Consider the following 26166-nt stretch of genomic DNA (forward strand, 5'->3'; position numbering starts at 1 on the left):
TTAATCAAACCCATATCTGATGTATATATCCTTTAAAACTTCTGACACATAGTTGTCATATTTATAGCAAGTATAGCTTGCTATTTTTAGAAGCAGAAGAGTTTGTTTGTATTTTACACTATACATTCATTAAATGCCTACCACATTAAAAGTCCTGTATGAGAAATTTATTCCACAGGGCTAACAAGTCAGTCTCTGCCTTCAAATAGTTCCCAGCTGGTAGGAGTGGCCAGTAAATAAATAGAAAATTGCAATTTAATGTGATAACACTTTGATAAGGCACTGAAAGAACGCATAGGAGGGGTACCTGGGCAAGTGAAAAACCAATCATGTTCTCCATAGCACTTCCCTACTAAGGAGTGATCACTTTTGCTTCTGCCATTTTTGTGTCAGTTATACCCTGGCAAAGGCAGTGAAGTCTAAATCAGCTTCTACCGAAAGGAAGTCTCCTTTTCCCCCAGACGGAAAAAAAAAAAAAAAAAAAAGAAGCAAAACGAAACAAAACAACAACAAAAAACCCTAAAACACATTGTATATCAGAGAAGAAGAATGCAGAACAGCCTTCCTAAATTGGTTTAAAAATACTGTTAATTCCATTATAATACCCAGTAATACCTCTGTAATGAGCACTTGGATTGTTTTCCAAGTTCTTTTAATAGCACTGGTGCACTTATGAGGATTCAAAACACTTCCCTCTGTATAGGGCCCTGCAATTAGATGCAGTCACGAATTAATTCCACAAACATTTATGGAACCCATACTATGTCAAAGGCTCAGTGAGTACATTGGTGAATAATAGAGTCATAATATTTGTGGAGTTTAAAGACTAATAGGGACACTGGAGAGTAGACAGACAAAAATATAATGTAAATGCTATGATAGAGCAGTAACATCTGGTTACTTGGGAGCAGTCAAAACCAGTCTTCCTAAAGGACGACATATTTTGACCTCTGACCTGAAGAGTGAGAAGGAGTGAGCTACTGTAAGGGAGGGAAGAAAAAGAAAGAATGTACCAGCAGAAAGAAGAACACTCACAAAGGCCCAGGAGGAAAAAAAAAAAAAAAAAAAGGGCATGGTGTTTTCAAGGAACTTGAAGGAGTTCGATTTAGCTGGATCATTGACAGATCCATGTTTTGGAGTAAATTGGGGAAAGGCTGGTCAAGTAATCAGAGGGCTGAGCATGCTGGAGTCAGCAGGCTATTTTAAGACATATGGACTTCTATACTGAGAGGAATAGAGAACATTGAATGGTTTTAACCTAGAATGATATATAACGTCAGATTTCATTTTAGATAAAATATACTGGCTACTTGTGGAGAACAGATGTTAGAGCTTACGACCCCGCCATAGCACCTATATCAAATTCAAGTTAAACAATGCCTTCAGTTTGCTCAGCACCAATTAACTCCCAGGCCCTCAGTAGTTTTAGTGGCTTTTCGAAGTTTAGCAGAAAGGGCCGTCACACTACCCCTAGCATCCTAGCAGGATCAGCCCTCCCCACTTCCTCCTGTAGGGGTTGTTCTCACACACCTGTACCCTACCAAGTATAGCAGAACCCACAGCAACTGTTGTGCACAGGTACACAGAGGCTCTGGTTCTTTCTCCACTTCCAGATTCAGACATGACATCTGACTTCCCTAGAAGCTGCATGAAGATGCCAGGCAAAACTGAATTTGAGATGTTTCTGGGATATTTTATTGGCCAGTTGTTTACACAAATCTGGTATGGAGGAGAAAAAGATGGACTTTGTGTGTAGATTTGGGGCACTTATAACTGAACCAGTGACATGAGTGGGATCATCTAAGGAATGCAGAGTGAGAGAAGACAGAAACTTGAGGGCAAACTAACATATGAAACATTGAAAAAGAAAGGAGTTTTGCATAGGATGTTAAGGGGACATGCCTTGAATACAGAGGGGAAGGAAACTCCAGCAAAGTTCGTTGTGTCAAAAATAAAAGAGTAGAATACTCTAAGAAGACGTAAAATGCTGCTAAGAGATAGAGTGAAGTAAGGCCTGAGAGGTGTCCTTTAGACTTAGAAATAAATATGGGCAAGAGAATTTAGAGAATTTAGCAAGCGAAATGGTGTGGAATGGTTAGAAGTGAAAAAAGAAACCTGTGTGTTGAAAGATTAGTACACTTTCAAGACTGTAAAGTGGATAAAACAGATGAGGTAGTAGAAAAAGTGAAGGTTTACTATTTATTTGCTTATTATTTCTTCTTTGTTTTAAATTAGACTTGAGCATTTTAAAACACTTATGAAAAGGCATAAGCTTATGAGCAAGTAAAAAGAAAGAGGTTTAACTTATAGAAAATAAGAGAGAATTTCTGACCAGTTAACAAAACACTACCTTGGGCCATGACTGGCCCACGGATTTATTTGTTTTAAGGCTATAACATATTCTATAGAGAAATTTCTCACAAAATATGGAATTTAGGTTTCATTTGAAAATTTGGAAGATTTACCAACCATTGGGTCCAATATTCGGTATGAAAATGGCTATAATGACCAAATAGTCACCATTATCTCTTTCAAAGAAAATAAGTATGGTTTCTTGCTCAATTCATTTATCTATACTGAACTGGCCTCTGTACATGTTTCAATTTGTACAGGCTGAACTATAGAATAACGACAGAATAATTATACAAAAAACCTAAATGAGTGGGAAGATATGGGTTCAGAAAAGTTAAAGAATTTTAACAAAAGTTAAGAAAGAAAAGAAACAAGGAGATGTAGCTAAGTTTCTACCCGTTTTGGTAAAAATTTGAGGGGGTTCTTCACTAACCCAGCCTCTGCCTTTTGGAGTCAGGGGCAAAATCTGAGAGCAGAAGGCAGTTCATTAGTGAAAATCTTGACGATAACAGTCAAGGAACTGTTTGAGGGTCATCTCCTCACCGTTAGGCTGAAGCCCCTGTATCTCAAAGCAATCCCACAATGTCCACTCTTGGTTACAGTACTGGTGACTGAAGAAAAATGCATGTGTGATAGTCTGTATAATTAACATATTTAATTGTCTTTGTGATTGAAAAAGGCTTTAAATAAACTATTATTACTACTAATGATAATAATTATAATAATAATAAATGCATTTATGGAGCACTTATGTTATTCCAGGCACTATTCTAACCTCTATAAATGGATCACCCCATTTACTCTTCATGATAAGCCTATGAAGTGAATTTTATTCTCCCCATTTTACTTCATTAAAAGATGATTGTGTCAATTATATAAAATGCCAGGTTTTATACTGCAAAATGGAAATTTCTCAATTTGATGAGATTCAGAAACATTATCTCCTTTAAATTTTTTCTAAGTAGGATTGATAAGCTAAATCTCCTTATCCTCATTTCATTATTAATTTTAATAAATATTAAAATATTATAAGGAACTTACTTTCACTAAATATTGCTGAAGGCATCAACCATGAACTAAATAGTGAAGTGTTTCACTTTGTGCCATCTAAATTTAAATTAATTTGTAAGCCCTTAGAATACATAACCAAAGCAATCTCTTCTATGGTGATATTTCATCTGTACCAGGTAGTTTAAATGCCATCTCACTGAGAAATGGGTATCTGTGGTAAATGCTTAGAATTCAGGAATTGTATAAGCCATACAAAATTAGCACAAAAAATAGTCATGTGAATTATCAGTAATAAATATTAAAAATAACATGCAGCAGTCTATATAGCTGTTATCTTTATATCTATCTATAAATGATAAAACATGCAAAGATTCCCAGGTTAGCATTTTTAAAGGAAATGCCTGTTTTTTTTTTCCTCAAGAAGTTTAATATTGTTAGTTTTCTCATACTGATGATTATGTGCACATAAAGAAACATGTATTTCCTATGCATTCTATATCCAATTATTTACATGTATAATTGTCATCCCAAATAATAAAAGATCAAAATATAAAGGAGAAATAAAATTACCTTACATGAGTGGCTTAATGGAGCAATGGCTTATTGAATGAAATTGTGATATTATTAAATTACTATCACCTGAATGTGTATATTTAATACCTTATGTCATTTGTCATTGCACTATGTTACAAAAGAATGCACTGTAAGATTAGGAACTACAGGGGGTTGACATTTAAACTCCAAGGTCAGCCTTTCATGGGGGAAAGGTTAAACCAATGAAGTACATATAAATGTATTATAAGTACACTAATTTATTTCATATCTGGAGTCTGAGATTCTTGTTTATCAAATTAAGAGGTACTTCTTCTTTTGGACCATAAGCCAAACTGTTGATGTAAGAACAGTTGATTAAAATTAGTGATGCAGTAAGAGAGGACATGTATGCTTTGAAGCTTAACAGGTAGTTTTCTCCGTGGTGCTCGGGGATTCTATTCTCTTCTCCACATAAGCATGAAGCTCCCCTCGACATCGATGGAAGCTGCCTTTCAGTGATGGAAAGAATATAGGCTTGCTAAAGTTAATTATCAGACTGTTTTTGGTCTCATTTTAATGCCCTGTTTATTAGCAGTGGAAGCCTGATATGTGACTCACTTTGTTTTTCTAAGGTAGGGAACAGAAGGCAAGTACTACAGGTAAAAAGAAGTGACTGTGAATAAATACATCTAAGGCGCGTAAAAGGAATTCAGCGGCTTAATCTAGCAGCAGGGACTTTAGCTAGATTTCCCGGCGATGCAGTTTAGGGTGTATTCACTCTAAACTTCTGTGTCACTTTAGACAGTGTTATTTTGTCCCAAGGCTATCTAGCACAATTGTTATATATTTAATAAATAAAATATTTAAACTAACATATAAATATGTCATCCATCAGGCAAACCAAACTCTAAGTTTATTTCAGAACAGGTTAATAAAGCATTTTGTTGTTTAAGAAAAAAAAGCAATTTATTATTCATTCTCAGAATCAAAAAAGTGCTTGAATCTTCATAAGGAGGTCATATTGCATAGTTGCTATGAGTCCGAACTCTATGGTTGGACCAAAAGATTGGCATTACTGCTTGCTCGTTCTCAGATCTAGAGTAGATTCATTTAAACTCCCTGTATCTCAGTTACTTCATCTGCAATAAGGTGATATAAACAACACATACCTAAAAAAAAAGTATTTGAGAAAATTAAGTGTTCATGCATGTAAGTCCTTAGGACTTTGTTGAGCACAGAGTAAGCACTCTATAAATACATTATTAATGAATAAATAAGACAAAACTTCATTGAAGGATTTTTATATACTGTAGAAAAACAAAAAACAACAAACAAGTTTCCCACATATTTGAGTTTCAGTCTGACAAGTGTGCAGCTAGACGGATTCCCTTGGAAAATTACGCTCTGTCTCACGATGTGCGTTTCAGGCCTCTCTGCCAGTTACTCTGAAGATCCCTGGGCCTGAAGAAAAATTTCTACCATTTCCACCTCTATTTGGGACAATCCCAAGCAAAGGTCAAAAATTTTCAAACTACATCAGTTGTCATATTATGAAACTTGACTAAAGGCCATCTAACGAACACGTACTGGGCAGGAAAAGTTTTAACCATCTTTTATGACCTCTGTCACATTCAGGAACAGTGGTCTTTTAGATCGTGGACAGAATTTTTTTACGGATGCTTTAAACAAGGGCATAGGGTGGAGAAAGAGGTCACGTTATTGAACCTACATATGTTTTATAGTGATTATGGTCCTCCCGGCTATGGCAGCTGAGGAAGCTATTTCCCCATCTTGAAATTTAGGCTTGTCAAAGAAAACCAGTCTTTTCCATAGTGCAGACAAGAGAATCAAATGATGATAGAAACTCAGTGGTATGAGTGGTCTGAGGACCAACACAGATGCCATTATTATGAGGGTTTCAAAAGGTGAAATTTGTCAGCAAGATTACTTAAGTAATTTATAATCTAACATTAAAAAAAAATTATGTCAAATAAAAATAATTTTATATACAATTTTATATAGAGTGAGATTCATGATTTATACAAATTATTTCTTAAAATGAGGCAGAACTTTGAAAAAATAAGACTATTTAAACATATTTAAACTATTTAAATACTATAAACCACTATGCCTTTAAGAATACTCGGAGAATTTGAAAGCAATCTCTTTCAAAAGAACCAGTGAAGGAGCTTGCTTTCGGGAGAGAAGATCAGCTCTATTTAAGACAAAGCAGAACAACGAGGCATTTTTAGACCGGCAGCAGGGCTCCTCCTTTTCATAGTTTGCTTTGCCCTCTTACAAAGTAACACCCTGGCATTGCCGTTAGAATTGAAAACGACAAGGCATCCTTTTCATCCCTTGCTGCCAAAACTTCTCACTACTAATAATTAGCCATTCCTGGCTTCTATCCAAGAGAGTTTAATAAATACTAAAATGACTTCTGGGCCTCAGTTGAATATCTGGCTGTAGCTAAAGAACAATGGGGCAGGGGAACACCACTCTATGGCCAATGAGATTTGCTGAGCAGCATCAGTGCAGCAAAATGACTGCTCGGTTTTCCATCAACGAATGGCCATTATTTAAATATATTTTTTTATGTTGGTGTATGTGTGGAACTGTTCATTCAAATCGGTCATATTTGGCTTTATAAAATCTATTTATGTATTATTTTATTGACATGATGAGTAGATTCTTCAGTTTGGTTTGTGATGTTATCTATCTTAAAATATCACAGAACATCTGACTGAATGCCTCGGTAAGAGAAGATATTGTTACATTTATCAGACAAAATATGGTGGGGATAGGGAGTTCCTTTACCAAACTTCTGCTCCTGTGAAAGAAAGGAGAGTGGTTGCTATAGGTGTGCTTCACCATAATGGATAAATCTGGCTCATTCAGAGGTGAGGGGTTAGGGTTTCAGGTATAGTCACTGGTCCAACCAAATATCTTTACCTCTGGATCTCTGTCTCCTGAGTCTTATTTCTCAATTCTTCACAAAGCTCTAGAGGAAGAACCAGGCCTGTTTATTTAGCCTACAACCCAACTGTTCCAGTTTCCTACAGTGAATATAAACAAATGGCATGTGTATGTGTATCTTATTATCCTTGACAGCTTTCTGTACTTAGTTTCCTAATCTGAAAGAATATAGATGAAGTTTTGGCCTTTGTTTCAAGGCATTAATCCCAGAGTGGTCCTTTTCTGCATGACCAAAACTAAAATATATGAGAGTTTGTTTGATAAAAGCTTATTAAAGAGGCTAAGAGTCAAGAAGATAAACTTACTAAATACCAAATGCTACCCGCCCAGTTTCTGACTTGGGATTTCACTTTGATGAAACGTGCATGAATCTTGACTAGAGAGTGAACCAGTTTTCTCCTTGAATTTCTCTAGAAAATGACTTAATAGACCTGAATTCAGGGAATTTTTCTCTAACTTGGAACCACATTTTCAGAACATAGGCATTAAATCCCTTACAAATCTTCCTTAATTTCTAATTAAAAGTCAAGTTTTACCAACATATATTTATCTAACAATTAGAGTAGAAATCATCACTTTGGATATTGACCAAGAATTAACACACTACAATCAGGAATTCAGAACATTTATTGCAAGAGCTGAATAATTGTAAATAATGTAGAACTGGCAAAGCAGTAACAAGGATAATTGTTTAGATATTTATTCTGTCAAAGTCATCAAACACCCCTCACAAACCGACAAAAATGTACTGCAATAAGCAATGCACCCCTACCCATTATTTTCCATTATACTGTGAAAAAATGTGAATTGCTATTTACAAAGTAATTTTATTTTTGGTAAGAACAAATTAACTATCAGATTAGCAAACCTTTTTTTTATTTTTTATTTTTTTAAACTTTTAAACTGATGTTGAACCGTGGCATTAAGATAACTTTCACTTCTTTCAATGAAGACATTTTGTTGCATGCTATTTATTTGTTTAAATCATCTGTCATGCCTTAACAAAAACCTCCTAAGAATGTTCGAATTTGGATTTGTTTTGCACGTGCAACTGAGATCTTATTAACATTAGTTGTCACTCTGTTGGTTTGACCTAAGTGACAAGATGCTGGTACCTGCCAGGCATTGACCAACTATGATAACAAACAGTTAAACAGCAATAATTAGAGATTTATCTCTTTTTTTCCCCAAACTACCCTACCTGGAGAATGTTCTGTTACATCATGAAGGCACAACACATTAAATATTTTGTGGCTATGGTCTAACACTTGTGTTACAACAACATTATTGTATATGAGAATCGACACAAACTCTGCCATTTCAACAAAGTTGTAGACACACATTTGCCCAATTGAAACTATTTTCGAATAGTAATTTTTCTTTAATATATGTACTTTTGATACATTAGTTTTTCATGAGTGACAAGTACAGGATATTATATCACTTTCTGAAGGATAACACTTTTCCATTACTCTCTCGCTTAATGCTACTAATTAAGTAATTGCTTTTGCCTACTTTGAAAATAAGGATGTCAGGAAAATCGGTTCCGAATTTCCAAGCTTTTGCGGAAGTCCTTTTTTTATATAAAGTTCTCACTTTTTATCTTCATTTTATTCAGAATTTCAGCATTATAAGCTATTATAAAAGAAGCAAGATTCCAGAACCTGTTTTTAAACACAAGTATTTGAGATCCTTTGAACAATGTGTGTCAAGACAGACTACTAACGCAGAAACACCTCACTAAAAGAAACAACAAAATGACGAAAGGTAAATTAAAATAAAAAAAAAAAAAAGGAAAGAAGCAACCATAAAACACAGAGTTATGCTACAACATTGTTTAGGTGAACGTTATAAGTACACAAAAGTTGTTAATAATAACTTGCTTCTATTTACAAATACTTTAACACTGACTTACAAGTGTCCACTAACGTTGTTAACAGCACAATAGGTTGAATGCTTATCTTTTTAAGTTTTGTTTGAAGTATAATGTCAAGTATAGCAGTCCCAGCACAAATCAATGACAAAAAGAGCACAATTTTCTAACTGGATATGTTTGTCAGTCACTCTAATCCATGGAACTTTCTTACTCTCCAAATGCATATTCTATTGTTCATAGCAGCAGTCCAGGGTCAAAATAAAATGCAAATTTAAAAAAAAAAAAAAAAAAGGATGTTTTCACAATGGAGATATCTCAGGAGAGTAATCAATCCTAGCAAACAAGATCACATGGCTAATAGAACTATCTTCTCTCTTATGCTGTAAAACATTGTATCCTCCATAGTGCTAACACAAAGTTATGAATATCCCTGCTATAAGGGGCATAGTTGTAGAGATCTATTGAATACATAAAGCTCTGACACACACAGTATTAGCATGTCTATTTAGATTAACATTATTAGTTCCCATACAGCCTTTTTTTTTATTTTTATTTTTTTAATTTTGTTTATTTATTTATTTATTTATTTTTAGAGTTGGTGCTCCTTAGGACTCTCAATGGCACCTCCTGTTTGCTTGTAAGATTTCAGATTGGCCAGAGGAATGTCTGTCATGTGGCTGCCATTGTTGAAATGGCCTTCATTGGAGCCATACTGCTTACGGTCATTGAACTGGTTCCTGCTGGTGTCTTCCTTCCAGGCTCTGGTCAGAGTGTGCCCATTCACAAGCTTGTCCTTCTTGACCCATTCTTTCTGGGGTGCAAAGGTTGAGAGAGGAGATTTAGGGTGTTGATATGGACCCAAGCCAGGAGGCATCCAGCAATTATCAGAGTGACCCAAAACCAAGCACTCTTGAGTGCACATCTCTGTGGCTTCAGCTAATCCTCGGGGGCCCAGAGGCCCATCTACAGAGAATAAGAGACAGAGAATAAGGAAAGAAAGTGATTAGACTTTTTATTTAAACTTATCTCCTAGAGAAAATGTGTGTTGGTGATCTCATTTTCTTATGAAAAGTGTATTAAGTTAAACAATTCAAAGATATTTTCCCCAACCTTTTAAGAATAACATACAGTGAATCAAATTTCTTATTGCAGAGGTATGACATATATTTTCTTCCTTAAACCTTTGTTTACATCCAGAAAAATAGACAGAAAAATAGATAGAAAAATACATAAGTAAATAGATACATAGACAGATAGACATGAGTAAACAGATATACCCATGATGTATCATTTCTGATCAACTCTTCCTATGGCACATGTGTTATTACTGATTTAAGTCCTAATTCTTAACAAAAAGCTCAAATTTATGATAAATTTTGAGAAATAGAAATTTTCATGTGAAATTGAAGGCTATGTAAATGCTACAACTTTATAAAAACAAAATGGAAAAGCACTACTTAAAATATATTATTAAAAATAAATACTCTAGATAGCTATATAAAATTTCTGTGCAAATACTTGTTTTTTAACACATGAAAACACATGAAAATAATTTTACAATATTTACAAAATTCAATAATCATTTTAAAGAATTTTTAACTATAGTGTATTAATACAGGCACATCTGGTCTGCAGGAAGCATTCTGAAATCTAAGTAAATCAAGAAGCCATTTGCATCCAAAGACAGCATTTGGTTCCTTTTAAGCTTAACTTATTTTTTGAAATTCGAAATGTATAAAACTATAGCTGTTCCAAATTGGATCGCATGGAGTCTAATATTCAGGAGAGAAAAGTCATGATAGCTATTTTTCTTTCTTTCTTTATTTTTACCAACAGGCAATCTAGAACATACATTTTATCCATGATTTTAAAAATAAACTTTTTCTGAATGTGTAAAGAGGAAATCAGCTCTTTACTGAAATAATAACAACAGCCAAATAGTTAAGCAAAAAAGTTGTTTTTTGTTGTTTTTTTCTTTTCCTCTCCCTTGATTAAACAGTCAAGTGATAAGTGATAGCTTGAAAATTAGGAATTGATTTTATGAATGAGGTTAAGTGGATGAGTAATAATGCCTGAGGTATAAAGCATTTTCAAAAGCAGAGAGTCATCAGACTAAAAGTGTGGAAGAAAATGCAGAAAAAACATACCGGGCAAGTTGGCCTAGTAAACAATTAAAATAACAATTGGAATGTAGGTTTTTGCTAAAACCCAAATTACTGCTACTAATATTTTTAAGTGCCCAGTAGTTGTGGGGTTTTTATATTATTATCTGCTTGTTTTAAAAATATTCTAGTTATTTCCTGCATATGGAAACACACCTGCTGAGATAGGCAATAGTTGATAGCAAATACCTGAGACCACAAAACACAGGCATCATCAGAATGGACACTGGATGAGAAAAAAATGTTGCTAAAATGTACTCTTTCATGCAAACTCAAATTTTAGTCATTTTTCAAATCTAAAATCTGCTCCTTAGAATAACCTTAAAATTCCTTCCCATTTGACTCGTATTCTCATTCCTTCAAAAGCAGACAGATTTACTTTTGTTAAACACATGTTCATTACTTGAAACCTATTTCTCTCATAAACCTTCAATGATTACTTACTTCCTAGAATATTTAATTTAAACTTCTCTATGAACCTTTCTTTACCCTCCCAATTCTGCCCACACTTTAAAGTTCAAATCAATTTATTTCCTTTAGGTTTGCTTCCATGTGTTCAGTGACTCCGTATCCACAAAGCTAACACACTTTGCTCAAACCAATCTATCCTCTCACATTAGTATCACAGGCTTCGAGGATGCTTTTTACGTAGCCCGTTTTCATTTAATTATTAAATCTTTCAAGGGTCAATTGTTTTTCCCGTACTACAACAAGCTTCCAATACTATACAAATTCATATCTCATATGCACCTGGAAGATTTCCACAGATCTTCTCTTATTGATGAATAACAAATTTCCTAATTGAGCTCCTTCAGCTCTTCCCTTAATGATAGTTTTGTATTTGGGAGAGGTTCTGTACATTCTTATCTGCTTTTATTTTTGTTTTCTCCCAACTAGATTTAAAATCCATTGATGAAAACAAATGACTTATCAGTCTTCTGATTCCTCATAATCCTAAGCAATAGTAATGATCTATGAATAATGTTAATTGTTAATTAAAATTTTATGAGGTTGAAAATGTTCTGAGAAATTATTACAGATATCTTCCTCTTAAAGACAGACCTTATATAATTATAATAGAAGACACTGATTTCACAAATATCAAACCAAAAGCTTCCTTCACAGCAAATCTCTCCCTACCAATATTTTGTGACAGTTAATAAATTTAACTTCTCTGTTAAATATATTCACTCCTTTCTAGACACCAATGAAGATAAAGTAGCTAATCACCAATGTGATGTGTAATGCATCTTGAGGCCAACCCTTAATTTTTACTTTTCCAGAACCAAGTTTTCTTGTTAATATCTCCAAAGGAAGAATAAATAAAATTCTATCTGATAAAATCAGGTTTTTACAGAGTATATCGAGTTTTAACAAAAAACAGAGAATATTCAGTTATTTTTAATATAGCCTTATCCAACATGCATTGTGATCTTATTAAATTAAAAAATATCGCCCAAGGGTTGAGACCAATGTGTTTGTGTATCTGTAAGTATATGTGGACCCTGAGTCTTCAGCATTGAGTGATACAATTTAACAAATAGAATATATTCTTTTATTTTTTTTATTTTCAAAACAGATAACATTTACTTATTCTATAAATATTTACTGAGCATGTACTATGTGCTGACACTGTGATAGGCACCAGAAATATCATAGTGAACAAAACAGATATCAACACAATCCTCATGGAGCTTTTTGTGTATCCTAGAAAACAAATAATTGCCTTAAAAGTAGCGCATGAGAGGGGAGAAAAGGTGTCATTGGGAAGGCTAGGAGCCAGTTACCTGATGTAAGGAGGCCTGTCCTTTCACAAGGTAACAGGTGAACTTTGTTCTAAGCTATATCGTTTCTACCATTTTCCGAAAGTTTTTCTTACAGATAACTAACATTTTAAGACATTTACAGTTATAATTTGTGTGTGCGATGCAAAATCATTCACTTGCAAAAAATTAGTTTGTGTCTATTAAATAATATTAATTGCTTTTTCAGACTTGAACTTCTTATAATTCATTCTTATAAATAAATTTGAAGGCTTTTGATAAAGTCTATAAATAAATGTATAGAAGTTTTATAGATACTTAGATAGCCAATTGTTTTACAAGATTTAAAAATCTATCAGAAGGTGGTACACAATACAATGATACTCAGATGAAAGTTTTTCTTATTTAGAGCTTCAGAGAAGGAAAGACCACCAGGCCTGGCCACACAGGAAGTGTTTGCTAAAAGTGCAAAATGTGTATGCAATAAAATAGTATTCTCTTACCTTTGACATATAATTATTTTAAATATTATCACTATAAGGAATTGTCTTAATTTAAAATTAGATTTATTTTTCATTCATACATTTCCTCAACAAGTATTTGTTGATTACTTAACATGTATCGCATGAATCAGACACTGGTGAATTCTTAATAAATGTCTTGAAATTTTATATGTGTGTGTCTCCAATTTTTTAATATAATTTGTAATGTTCTATTTGTTCTACATCACACAATAACTATTTAGAATTCAGATCAGGATTCCAAATTGCTTATAACAATTGCTTATTGTTATTGCTTATAAGTACCTTCTATAATTTCAGCATTATACCAATTTGTTTTCTTTCTCTTAAAAATAATTAAAATCCCCCATCCTAATTTTTAAAACACTGAAACATTTCATTTAAAAAAAAAACAAAAAATTAAATTATTTGTTCCCTATCACAATCTGTAATCTATGAGTTTGGTTATCTTTCTTGGTTTTGAGTGTATAAAGATACAAGCACTGGTGAAACAGCATAAGCCATCTGTCTCTGCATTTAAATGTTGAAAGCAAAAACAAAAGCACATAACGAAAAGCTTCTTGAAAGTTGTCTCGGTTAATATTTATATTAAGTTTCAACGTATTTCCCTCTCTATCTTTATACAACTCACCTTCTCATTCAAAACCAAAGGAAATACTTTTTCCTGTGGTTTAGGTAACAGCTGTTTGAGAGCTTCCTGAATTGCTAACTTTTAAAGATGCAGGTGTAAAACGTGGAACAGTCCAAGCTAATGGATCTCCAGCTATACTTAAATGGTAGGATACTTGAGTGAGCCTTGATCTCATTTTATTACACCCAGGAGCAGAACTGTTACTTCATTGATTAACTCACTGCTGTAATTACAAGTAGCTTCTGGCCTTTTGACCACCTGCTTTTTAACCTGATGACTTGAAACGCTTTAATTGCAAAGCTAGAAACTGATTCTAAAACAAAACAAAACAAAACAAAAAACATGAGAACTTTCCTATTCCTAATTAGGCTTCATACCATTTTTGTTTCAAATAAAAGCTTTGGACATCTATGTGAATGGATTTTCCTTAGACTTTTTAGAGTTGTGTATCACTAAACACCTTAAACTGAAAGACACATCCACTGATTTAGACTTGCTGAAGCAGTTTCCCTGATATTTAGGCACAGTGATAAAATGACTTTTGTGTAAGACTTTATCCTGTAGTTTTGCTTTGCACTTGCTTTTATTAACATACCAAGGACAATCTTAATTATTATACTTGCTCCTTGCCTTACTCGGTCCTCTTCTAAAAAAATTTCAGGGAAAAAAATATCCTCACCCACTACACTTTCAGTTAATTTTAGTATCTCTAGGAGACCAATACAAGAAAATTTAGTGTTTACTAGCTCATTTTCACCTTTAGCTTATTTCTATTTATTTTTTTTTGAGACAAGATGTAACAGCATAACAATTTATCATTTTTGTAGATTATTTTGAATGGAAAAATAAAGCTAAATATTTATATAAATATGGAAGAGACAAGAAAAAATGTCAGGCACATTCGCCTAGAGATAGGCACACATACTATCCAGTATTCCATCATCATTTTCTATATTTACTGAACAATTGCTATTACAAATCAAATCAATTAGCTTCTAATCTAAATATGGTAAAAATTAATTTCCAATATGAGTTGGCATGATAAACAGAGGAAATTGTTCAGTATTGCTCACATTCTCCTTTGATATTTCATTTCTACTTCAGATCACATTATACTATGTCCAATAGGTACTTTAAATCAAAGTTACATGAACATAAATATTAGTTATCATTCTGCTCTTATTACAGAAAAACAAAGCGTGTAAATTTCATTTCCATTGTTATTCAGGTTACTCAGTTTTTATAAAAAATAGTATAGCGTAGTTATTTGGACAGTCTAAATTCAAAAAGAGATCTGGCAAATTTTAGTATACATATAGAAAAATATTTTCCATTCATTCTTTCAATAATTTTTATTCGATCTCATGTTAGCTTCAAGAGTTTGTTGCATAGAATTTCTTAAATAAGAAACAATCCAGAAACCTCAAGTCATATGATCATCATAGCTAGGGCAAACAGAGATAGAGTTGAGCCCCAGTAGAACAACGAATTAGCATGGACTTTGTGAAAGTAATTTTAAACTCTCTAACTCTTAGTTTTTCATGTAGAAATTGAAAGTAATAGACTAGATTGTGATTCAGAACCTCTCCGTTTTCTTATTCTTTTATTAAATGTCACTGTAGTTTGTCATAGATAAGCAAACTTTTTGCCGTATTCATTTTATTAATGAGAAGCCCAAGACAGGACAAAGAAATTACAAGTCAATTGTTCCTGTAGATTACTCTATTACTTAGGTCACGTTTAGGTTTTGGAACGTGAAACTACATTTAGAACAAGATTTATATTTCTAAATCTAAGTAAACATCTAATGATTTGATCAGAGCTTTAGCTTTTCTAGCTCAGATTTAAACACAACATTGTGAATGCATATGCAGTCACCTTGAGAAACAAATGCAAAAACCCCACACCAGCAGGATTTGACAAAACCTCGGTTAACAAGTAAACAAGGATTAAATGTTTCACACATTCCTCATACGGATTTTTTTCCCATGGTCACAGATGAAAAGTCAACATTTGCAGATGGAGACAGTCCAAATACAATAACACGTGGCCAGCGCAAGCAGCAGATTCTCTGCTGCAGAGGATATTGCTATTTGGACAGACTTTATAGCCGCAAAAAATGAAGAGCGCTTCCTTATAAATCTTTAGCTTTCTTCTGCAAGCATGCATATCAGCTGCATTTTTTTTCTCATCTGCTAAAGCTAATTGCTGGAAAAATTATCTTTGATAATTGTATATATTCACCATTAGTATTTGACATTGCAATCAATTGAATGACAATGCTCTAAGGAGATAGACTTTCATTGATTATTTAAATTAACTTTCAAATTTTGACCAAATTGCTTGATATAAAACATCTTATTTCCTTTATTACAGATCATATTTACTTCATTCTATAGTTTAACATTTCTTTTAATCACATGTGATGTCTTTCATTTTAAAAACTCATTCATATACTGATTTTTCTTGATTTATTCTTTATTTCTTGCAATTTGTATTATTATTTTTTTAAAGACATGGTAAATCTTATTCTATGCACAAGAAGTCTTAAAGAGCAAATCTAAGGTATTAAGGAATGCAGTAATACTTGACAGATTAATTTCAGGCTGAGATCCAAGTTAAAAATGAAGAAGTAACCTATATAGCTTTTTGTCCTCTCAAAAAAACTCTCAGTTGCTTATCTGAATCTAGGGTAGCTGTGCACAATATTGTGAAGTAATTTGCCTTTGTACAATGTCCACTGTTTCCCATACTTCAGGTATATTTAATTAGCCTGGAGAAATAAACCTGGTGAAGTTAATTGTCATTTGCCCAGTGGTCTCTGATAAATTTTACCTGGGACACTTATGACCTCATTCCTCTCCTAGTATCTGGGCAAGACATTTTACTTTTCATGGTCTTCAGAGGGCACAGAGACTCATGTTAGGTGATTAAAACATTGGGAAATTGGGGGAAATACTTTACTAATCCTCTAAATTAATGATTTAAAGATTTATTAATTTATATATTGTAAAGGATGCCTGAAGGATTGTGTTTTGAATGGCATTAAATATCACTTATGGCTCATGTGGTTTGTAGGGATGTATGGTGTAGTGTGGTACGTGCATGTGTGCGTGTGTGCGTGTGTGTGTGTGTGTGTATGTGGGTCGGAGGCCAGGTCAGGCTAGATTGCTTCCTAGATTGTCATTTGGTACTTCATGAACCCTGGAATGGGAATAGAAGCATCTGGAAAGCCCCACAGTTTCCCTCCTTGTTAGTGGGCACCTTTTCTTAATCAGGTGGTGGCTGTGTGTGTGTGTTTATACTTATATTGTTTTCCTGTCACTTTAAATTAATCAAGCATAGACCAGTGTTTCTCAAATGTTAATGTGATTCCCCACCTAGGGAAATTGTTAAAATGCAGGTTCGGATTCACTAAATCTTGAGTGAGCTCTGAGTTCCCTCATTGCTAACAATCTCTCAAGTGGTGCTTCTGTGAATGTTCAAGGACCCCACATTGAAATGAAAGGACATTTAGGACTTACCTGTCTCCTTTCTGTCCTTTCTCAGTGGTCTAAACAACTAAAGTTCTCAAACAGTTGGCATGGGTTAGGGTTAACTGGAGGGCTTTTTAACGCATAACTTGCTTGACCTCATTCAGGAATTCTGATTTCTATAGGTCTGGAGTGGAGCCCAAGAATAGTCATTTCTACCATGTTCCCTGGCACTGACACATTTTCCTGGTTTCTTCAGTCTGTTACTAGCCTCTCTGTTTCAGCTTCCTGTGAAGGCACCACAACCTTTTCCGAACTTCTAAATTTTGATATGCTCAGTGTTTATCTATACTCTCTCTAGTGAACTCACATACTTATGCGGCCTTACATATAATACATATGCTGGTGACTCCTGTTTATACTTCCAGCCTTCGCCCTTCTCCTGGGAGCCATATCAGTAAATCTGATTGGTGGCTCCTTGGCATCATTTGGATTTCTAATTGGCATTTTGAAATTACATCATTCTTGCTATTTTTCCTTTCTCTAAACCTGCTTTTCTCCCTGTATTAACCATTCCTGTATATAGCACACTGATTACCTGCTTGCTCAATTCAGAACAATGACGATAAAAGGAGTCGGCCTTGGCACCTGTTAGACAGAAAATTAAAATGCTCCTCCCCTCAATATTCCCCAGCTTAATCCCCAGGACTAAGAATATGGTATCACACAAATGATCGTGTTAAATTATATGGCTACTATAAGCTGGAGGTTCATGTCCCTCAAAGATTCACAGGTTGAGACCCTAATAACCAATGTGATGGTGTTTGAATGTGGGAACTTTGGGAGGCGATCAAATTCAGAGGTCATGAAAGTGGGGTCCTCGTGATGGAATTAGTTCCTTATAAGGCACGCTTGCTCGCTGCTCTCTCTCTCTGTCTCTCTCTCTCTCCGTCTCTCCATCTCTCTCTCTCTCTCCCTCTGTCTCTCTGTCTCTCTGTCTCTCTGTTTCTCTCTCTCTCTCTCTCTCTCTCTCTGCCATATGAGGACACAGCAAGAAAGCTGTCTGCAAACCAGGAAAAGTGATCTCATTAGAACCAATTTTGTCTAGACCTTAATCCTGGACCTCCCAGCCTCCAGAACTATGAAAAACAAATGTCGGCTGTTTAAGCCACCCAGTCTATGGTATTCTATTAGAGCAGCCCAAATTAAGACAATGGCAAAGGGTTTTGCAGATGTTACAAAGCATTCATTGACTAATAAAGTTAACTTTTTAGTTAATCAAAGGAGATTATTGGGTGGGCCTCACATAGTTAACATAATCATGAAAATCCTTAAAAAACAGGGAGTTTCTCCAGCTGGTAGCAGAAGGGAGCTCAAATTTGAAGCCCAAGAAGGATCTGATATGCCGTTGCTGGCTTTGGAGTTGGAAAGGACCAAATGGAAGGATCTGAGAACAGCCTCTAATTACTGAGAGCAACCCCACTGGGCGGCCAGCAGGACCACAGAAATCCCAGTCCTACAACCACAAGGAACTGGGTTCTGCCAACAACCTGAATGTTGTTGAACTGGAAAGTGCATTCAGCCTCAGAGCTTCCAGAGAAGAGTCCAGCTGAGCTGAAACCGTGCCTTTTCTTTTTCCAGCTTCTAGAGGCCATCTGTATTCCTTGGCTTCTGGGTCCTTCCTCCATCTTCAAAGAACATCACTCCAATCTCTACTTCTCTTATCACATCACCTCCTGTAACTCCTGCATCTCTCTCATAAGGACCTTTGTGATTACATTCTGCCTACATGGATAAACCAGGAAAATCTTCTCAGTGTAAAACTTAATTTAATCATATCTGCAAAGTCTCTTTTGCTATGTAAGATAAGAAAGTTACACATTCTAGGGACTAGTATGTGGTTAATTTTGGAAACCACGCAGCCTAACACAACATTTAAAGCAGATCATCTCACTCCTCTGCTTCCAATCACATCAGAGTAAAAGCCACACTTTTCCATGGCCCAGATCGACTTTTGTCCAACTCTGATTTCAAACCTTCTCTCCTCCACCCAGCCTTACTCTTTCTTCTCTATTACACTGATTTTCTTGCTGTGCCTCAAATGCACCAAGATTAATGAGGCCTCAGCACCTTTAAATCCGTTGTTATTTGAACCTGGACTATCCTTCTCATCGTCCTTAGAGTAACGCACTCCCTCACTTTAGTTACCTGTCTCCTCAAATTTGATTCTTCATAGAGGCATTTCCTGACCACCTTATACAAACAAATAATACGCTCTACTCTGTCACTCTCTGTCCCCTTATCCAGCTGTATTTTTCTTGATAGCACTCATTACTATCTGTCACATTATATTAACAGTCTAACTGTCACACCAGCATATAGGCACCACAAAACCAGGTAATTTGCTTTGGAATAACCACATCCTCAACACCTGTTACTACCATGTCCTGGCACATTGTGAATAATTACTAGATATATTTTGAAGGAATAAATAAATGAAGTTTGTGGTGAGCCCCAAATCAGTGAGCTGACATAAAACCCATATTTAAACATTACATAACAAATAACTTACATTCAGAAAATAGTTAATCAGATAGTACTTACCTGTGTGTAAGAAACACTGCTAAGAATTCATAGCATAAAATTTCACTAAGATATTCTTTGGAATGTCTAAATGTATTAAGGGCAAAATAACCTATGTGCTAATTTACTTTGGAGGTAAAGCGAGTGGAATGTCCCAAAGTAAAACATAATTAGGTTACTTCCTATATCCTACTGAACTACTTTGTCATGCCAGAGAGTTCCTAGTTCCTTTAACCAACAGAGCTCTTTAGATATCTTCAGAAGTTCAGATTCACAGGATACAAAACAAAATATATCAAAATAATTATTAGCAATTATTCTGAAACAGAGCTCTAATGAGATGCAGATAACTGCAGGATTTAGCCCTTTTTGGTTCAGGTATGTTCAGGTAAATGGAAGGATAGTTAGGAAAAAAATTATGTTGACTATGAAATGTATTTAAAAACTTAAAAAAGTAGATTAGACTCTCTATAAATATATTGGCTTACAACTGTAAGAGATGAAATTACTTTTCACAAATTTAAGGGGAAAAGGTGATCTTTAAAGAGGCTAATAAGATACGTAAGATTATATATATAGAATACCGCAGTGAAATTCATTGCTTAAAGTGAGTTGTACATAGAGAAAAACCACTCTAAAAATGTGAGGTATAATATCATATTTTGAAAGAATTTCCTAAGGGAACTGTTGAAAATGCCATTACTTTGTTATTGAACATAGTCTGTATAATAGAGTATTGTGGAGAAAAATCAGGCCCTCTCAGGGTGATGCATAAGATTACCCATTCCAACCTAAAATATATTTATCTCTGAGTGCACCTTGCAAATCCGGAGAAATTACTTCATTAATTTAGGTCTTTGAAGATAATTTTCTCTCTTAAAATAATAAGTATTACATGTGAATTTTATAACATCTATACAAATTTGGCTGAGATTTTCTGCACTATCTTTTGCTCTGCCTATTTTCAGAGACTATAATTTTCTGATGATAGAAGACAAGTTATTTCTTTATATTTCACTATTTTATTGGTAGTTGACCATAAGTTCCAACTATTCAATAAACGTAATGTCATATTTATCATCAAAATCATTAATTATCATTATGATTTTGTTATGAGACAAATCATTTATCCTTTTTAAGATAAAAAAATCGTGTTGCAACATTAATGTACTCAACATTTAATAAAAAATATTTAAATATTTTTCAAAATTAAACTTTTTATGTATAAAATTTTAGGTAAACTAGTATTACTCTCAGAATGTAGTTTCTTAATGAATGTAAGAAAATAAAACAGGGAAGATGGATAGTCATTAATTCTATACCTAGAAGAAAAATTCTTGGTAAGTAAAATTTGACCTTGTCTTCTAAGGGGCTGTCTTTTTTCTTCCTCTGGGTTATTTCAATAACTTCTTTGGAGGAGTTATGGCTAATCACGTTTGCTTCCCATCCAGATCTGCTGTCCTTTTGCAATTAAATATGTTTTTATTATCTTCCAATCTGTCTCATCAAAATGACCTGTCTCTTGGGCATAATTGGTGGTTGGCTACTCTGATGAGCTCATTAATTTTACAATGTTATTGACCCAAATGCTAAGTGTTATCCTTTGGAAGGATAGCTACACTTCAGTAAGAGCTTTATAAAGTTGCTTCAATCCAAATCCTTGAATGCTTGAGGCGTGATGGCAGATGAACATGATTTTGAGCTAGAGAAAGCTTGCGGCATCTATCAGATCACAGTGTGAAAGTATGCCTTCCCATGAGTTGGCATGGCTTGGGTATCTTTCAGTGTCCTGGCACTTGAAAAGATTAATTGAAAAGAGTTTAATGAGAGGATTCTTTGTGAAATGTGGGCTGGGGAAAGTAGGCAAATAAGGAGTGGTAAGGGAGGCCAGGGTCTGAAAAAGTAGAAAAATATAACCACTCCTAGGCCCGAAGGGTAAGGAAAGGGAAGGGTACATGTTCCTGGAATCTACAAAGAACTGGGGAAGATTCAAAAGAATACATGCAAGAAATAATGAATAAGCAAGGTAATTTTTAATGTAAACAATAAGAGCAAATGTGGGAAAGTTTTTGTTTGTTTGTTTGTTTTTTGTTTTTCTGGAAAATATCTGATATAAAGCCAATAAATGTCCTTTCACATAACTCCCCAATTGGAATCCAAACTTTAAACGCCTGACTATTCTAAATATAACTTTAAAATCTTCTATGGTCATTTACCCCTAATCCAGGTAGGTGTGATTAGTTTGGAAAGAACACTTCTTATTAACTATAGGTAATATATAAACCAATTATTAGAATATTAACTTAGAATAAATATCAAAAATTCAGAGCAGCCTTATAAGTTGATGAGAACTAGCAAGAATGAGTAAAATATTCCATTGTCCTTTTAATATTTTAGTAAAAAGTTCTGAAATGCTATACTTTACTCACCAAACACCATACTCTGTGCATACATGGATCATTAAAAAATAACTATCCTAATTTATCTTCACTGTATGTAAAAATATTAGTAAATTTTTAAATTACAGTTTTTGTTTGTTTTTGTATTACTTCATGCAGGAATGTGTGGTTAAAGTACTCGGTTCATGTTTGAATTTTTAAGTTGGCCTCTGCCTCAGTCTACCATATTAATAAAATCACAAGACAGTTGGCCCTTTCCAAATATAGTCAATAATGCATAGGATGTCAGTTCGTATCTGTCTAATAGAAGTGAACTGCACGGTGAACCTTTACTTTTTAATCTAGATGGGAGTCAAAGGTTCTGAGATCTGTGAACTTTTGGCAAGATTTATAAAGTTAAGCTGTCATCTAGAACAACTGGTATGGCTTTGGTTCAAAATCAATCACTAAAAATATTTTTTATCTGGCTGAAATACCCTCACACGTTCTCCTTGTCAGAATGGAATGTAAAGAGAACTCCAACAAACAGCATATTTCACAACCATGTTATAACTAATAAATAACCTGGAGTTAGCGTGGGAAATATATACATATATGTTTCCATCTATCTATCCATCAGCTCTCTATCTTAGAGTTATCAAATTGACAGTACTATTATTTTAGTTAAAATATTTATATTATGTTTGTCTTAATTATATTCTTCAAGCCTCATTTTACTAAAAGATGACATAGATGAAAAACATGAAATGGTGTTATTGGATTAAATAGATGACTTAAGATCACATACAGTTTGAGCAGTCTCTCTATGACAATGTTACTGGACCAAATGTCCTCTTCTTTCAGAGTTTTTTCACTAAATCAGGAACATCCCTTCCTGGTAATTACTCTTATAGCCATTAAAATGTATTTTCCTTTCAGTTGATGCTACCTTATGCAGAGCTTAAAACACATATCTGGCATTGTGACACTATCGTGCCTGATTGGGTTCCTGAAATGAACTATAAATATATACCAATGATTACAAACTGCTCTTCAAATTCTATGGCATAAAGTTGAAGAAAGCTGAAGTCATGAACCAGGAGACATATCAAAGATTTTCCTCAGATGCAGACTGTTAATTTACCATTAGATTTTTCTGTATGTGATAAAGTTTCAGTGATTTTTGAAAAGAAAGCTGCTTGTTTGTAAGAGGTAAGGGATTTGTATTATGATTAATTTCAAAAAGTGAACTGAAAAGTATAACTGTAGAATATATTTTTATTATATAAAGATCAGATTTTTCGAAGTTAGCATCAAGTTGAATGAGCATAGATGAAGGCTGATGTGACACTGACACTATTTTTGTATTTATATAAAATATTTTTGTTTAATAATCATCACTATTATTTTAGGTATTAATGCTGTGGAAAGTGTGCGGTCTGGCTGGCTGCCTATCCAAGAGCTGTTTGAATCCCTAAGATGGTCAGGTCAATGCATGACATTGAAAGCAGTGTTCATTTGTCTGTGTGTTTAATTAAAATAGTCACTACAGATGAACATGTGTTCGTAAATATATAGAGCATTTATTTAAAATACTCGTTATCTCTAATTGTTACATGACAAGCAATCTCTATGTGTGCTTTCTGAACTCCTCTAAAATCTGAAATTACTATCTTGTGTTTTCTTACTCCACCCTGTTTAAAGTGTCTTCACGGTGGCTCACGATGGCACAGATGCTTCCTTTCCTGTTATCGTTTCTGTCTTTCTTCTCTAGTTTAACACACAGTGTCTTTTGTACCTGGCTACGGTGCCAGTGGACCAGAAATATTCTAGGCATCTAATGTAACTGCCTTACCAGCTATTAGATCCAAATCATAAGTGAGACTGATAAAAAGACCCAGATTACATCAATAGGTCCACATATTATATTTTAGGAAACAGCAATTGTGTGATGATGATGATGATGATGATTATTATTATTATTATTATTTGGAATTGATGTTAAATTAGTATCACATTATTTTTGCTGTTTTTCTGAAAGACACGCTGGATTAAAAAAAAAAAAATTTCTTTCCCATGAGAATATATTCCTTTGTCATAGTATTCTAGTACCAAACAAAATATACCAAAGGAATGGAGAGAAGCCAAACCATTCCATTCACTTGTTACCTCTTAATGGCAGGTGTAAATTAACCTATGATCATTTTAGCTGGGATGATCAGTATTGATTGTGAAAATGGCCACAACTCAGTTTAACACATATAGACACTACCTAAGTGTTTAAAGTCATGAATCAAAAGTCTGGCACAGTTAAGTTCAAGTCGAGTGGCAGCACTTAGCTTTAGAGACAGGAAAACAGACTGGATATGAGGTAAATTGGCAAGTCATCTCTGTTTATGATTTACTGCCTTAACCGACATATCATTTTTAGAGTCATCTGCCTCAATAGAGAACAAGGCACAGGACATATTTCCTCTGTTTATTTAATAGCATACTTGTTGGTTGACTGCATGCATACAGTCCTTATTAATTCAAGAGTTTGTATTTTTGGATAGGAAAGTATACTATATGAATGTTGAAAAATATAACTCTAGGAACGAATAACATGAAGTTTTCTGAAGTAGAGCCAATGATTTCATAATTAGTATTTAATGGACATTTTAGTTTTATTTGCATATGCACATATGTTCATTCTAAGCTTTGCTAACAAAACTAGATGTATAAAACAACCCAATGTATTTCATGTCCCAAAGAATTACAAAAGCTATGGGCTGGTAGAGCTCTCTGGCTCTATTTCTTTCTTCTCTCTCTCTTTTTTTTAATTCTTCCGATAATACTTAACAAGGAAATTTCCCCACTGTGAACTATGACACATTATAAGTTTTCATTCTGAAAAGTAAAAATACAGTTTTAACAAAACTATTAAGTAAGATAATGAGAAAAATAATTATTTACTGCATTTCCAAGTGTTAATATATTCAGTGTTTCCCTTTCTTGACAAGAATAGCAGTGCAGATGATAATTAAAATATATAGAATGACTCGTCAAGACACTTAAAATTCTTAGTCTTTGTACCCTTTGGTCCTCTGTTGGATTCGATGACTGACTTAGGTAGGATAATAAGGAAATGGATTTCTAACAATCATTTTAAATGAGAGTCTTCACACATACACCCCGTAATACCTTTCCAGAACATTTGGCTTTACTTTAAACATTAATTTTAGGAAAGAAACTATTATAAAGTTTTCTTTGGGAGGGAATCTTTAGTTTAACTTTAACTAGCTACTTATACTTGAATTTGGTAGCTTAAATTATTAAGAAACAATTCCAGAATAATGAGTCATTTAAAGGCAATAGTAGACAATTGAAGTGTGTGTGTATGTATATGTAAAGAAAGACATTCCAAATAATGATAATATAACACAAATAATACAATAAAAATCATTGTATCACTAAATAAACAGTTGCTTTGTTTCATTTTAAGAAATTAAAGAGCTTTATGTCTTTGGTTTCTCTCTTGTAATTCGAATTATTGCTTCTAGAGCACAGATTTTATAGGCAGTGCGAAGTTTCTTTTATGATAAACTGATTTTCAAGTCTTTATTTAATTGGTTTTGTTTTGATGTGGAACTTATATTTTTGAAACCTATAGTGGCATCACATCTCAAATAGGTATAAAGTGAATGTTTAAGGCAAAATTCAGGTATAGTCAGAACAACCTTTGAAGTGCACACAGCATGTCAAGTTGCTCAAATTATAAGAAGCATGAGGGAAATGAAGAAACAGGCATTCATGTGACCCATAACAATTTACTCAAGGGCATCTTCACTCAGGAGGAATGACTGGCCAAATCAGCTGGACTATTTTAACTGTGTCTCTCTCTTCTCTGTTTCATTATTTTGGTCT

At 34.0% G+C, this 26166-nt stretch overlaps 1 protein-coding gene across 1 annotated transcript in view; it reads right to left on the reverse strand.

Moving 5' to 3' along the window:
• Window positions 1-9338: 9338 nt before the first annotated feature.
• The window catches only part of PCDH9 (protocadherin 9), an 809303-nt gene continuing 792475 nt past the window's right edge, over window positions 9339-26166 (reverse strand). Inside the window, 1 exon segment of the mRNA XM_015590877.2 lies at window positions 9339-9712. Coding sequence (XP_015446363.1) covers window positions 9339-9712 — 374 coding nt within the window.

The sequence above is a fragment of the Pteropus alecto genome, unplaced genomic scaffold (assembly GCF_000325575.1).
Source record: "Pteropus alecto unplaced genomic scaffold, ASM32557v1 scaffold72, whole genome shotgun sequence".
Taxonomy (NCBI): domain Eukaryota; kingdom Metazoa; phylum Chordata; class Mammalia; order Chiroptera; family Pteropodidae; genus Pteropus; species Pteropus alecto.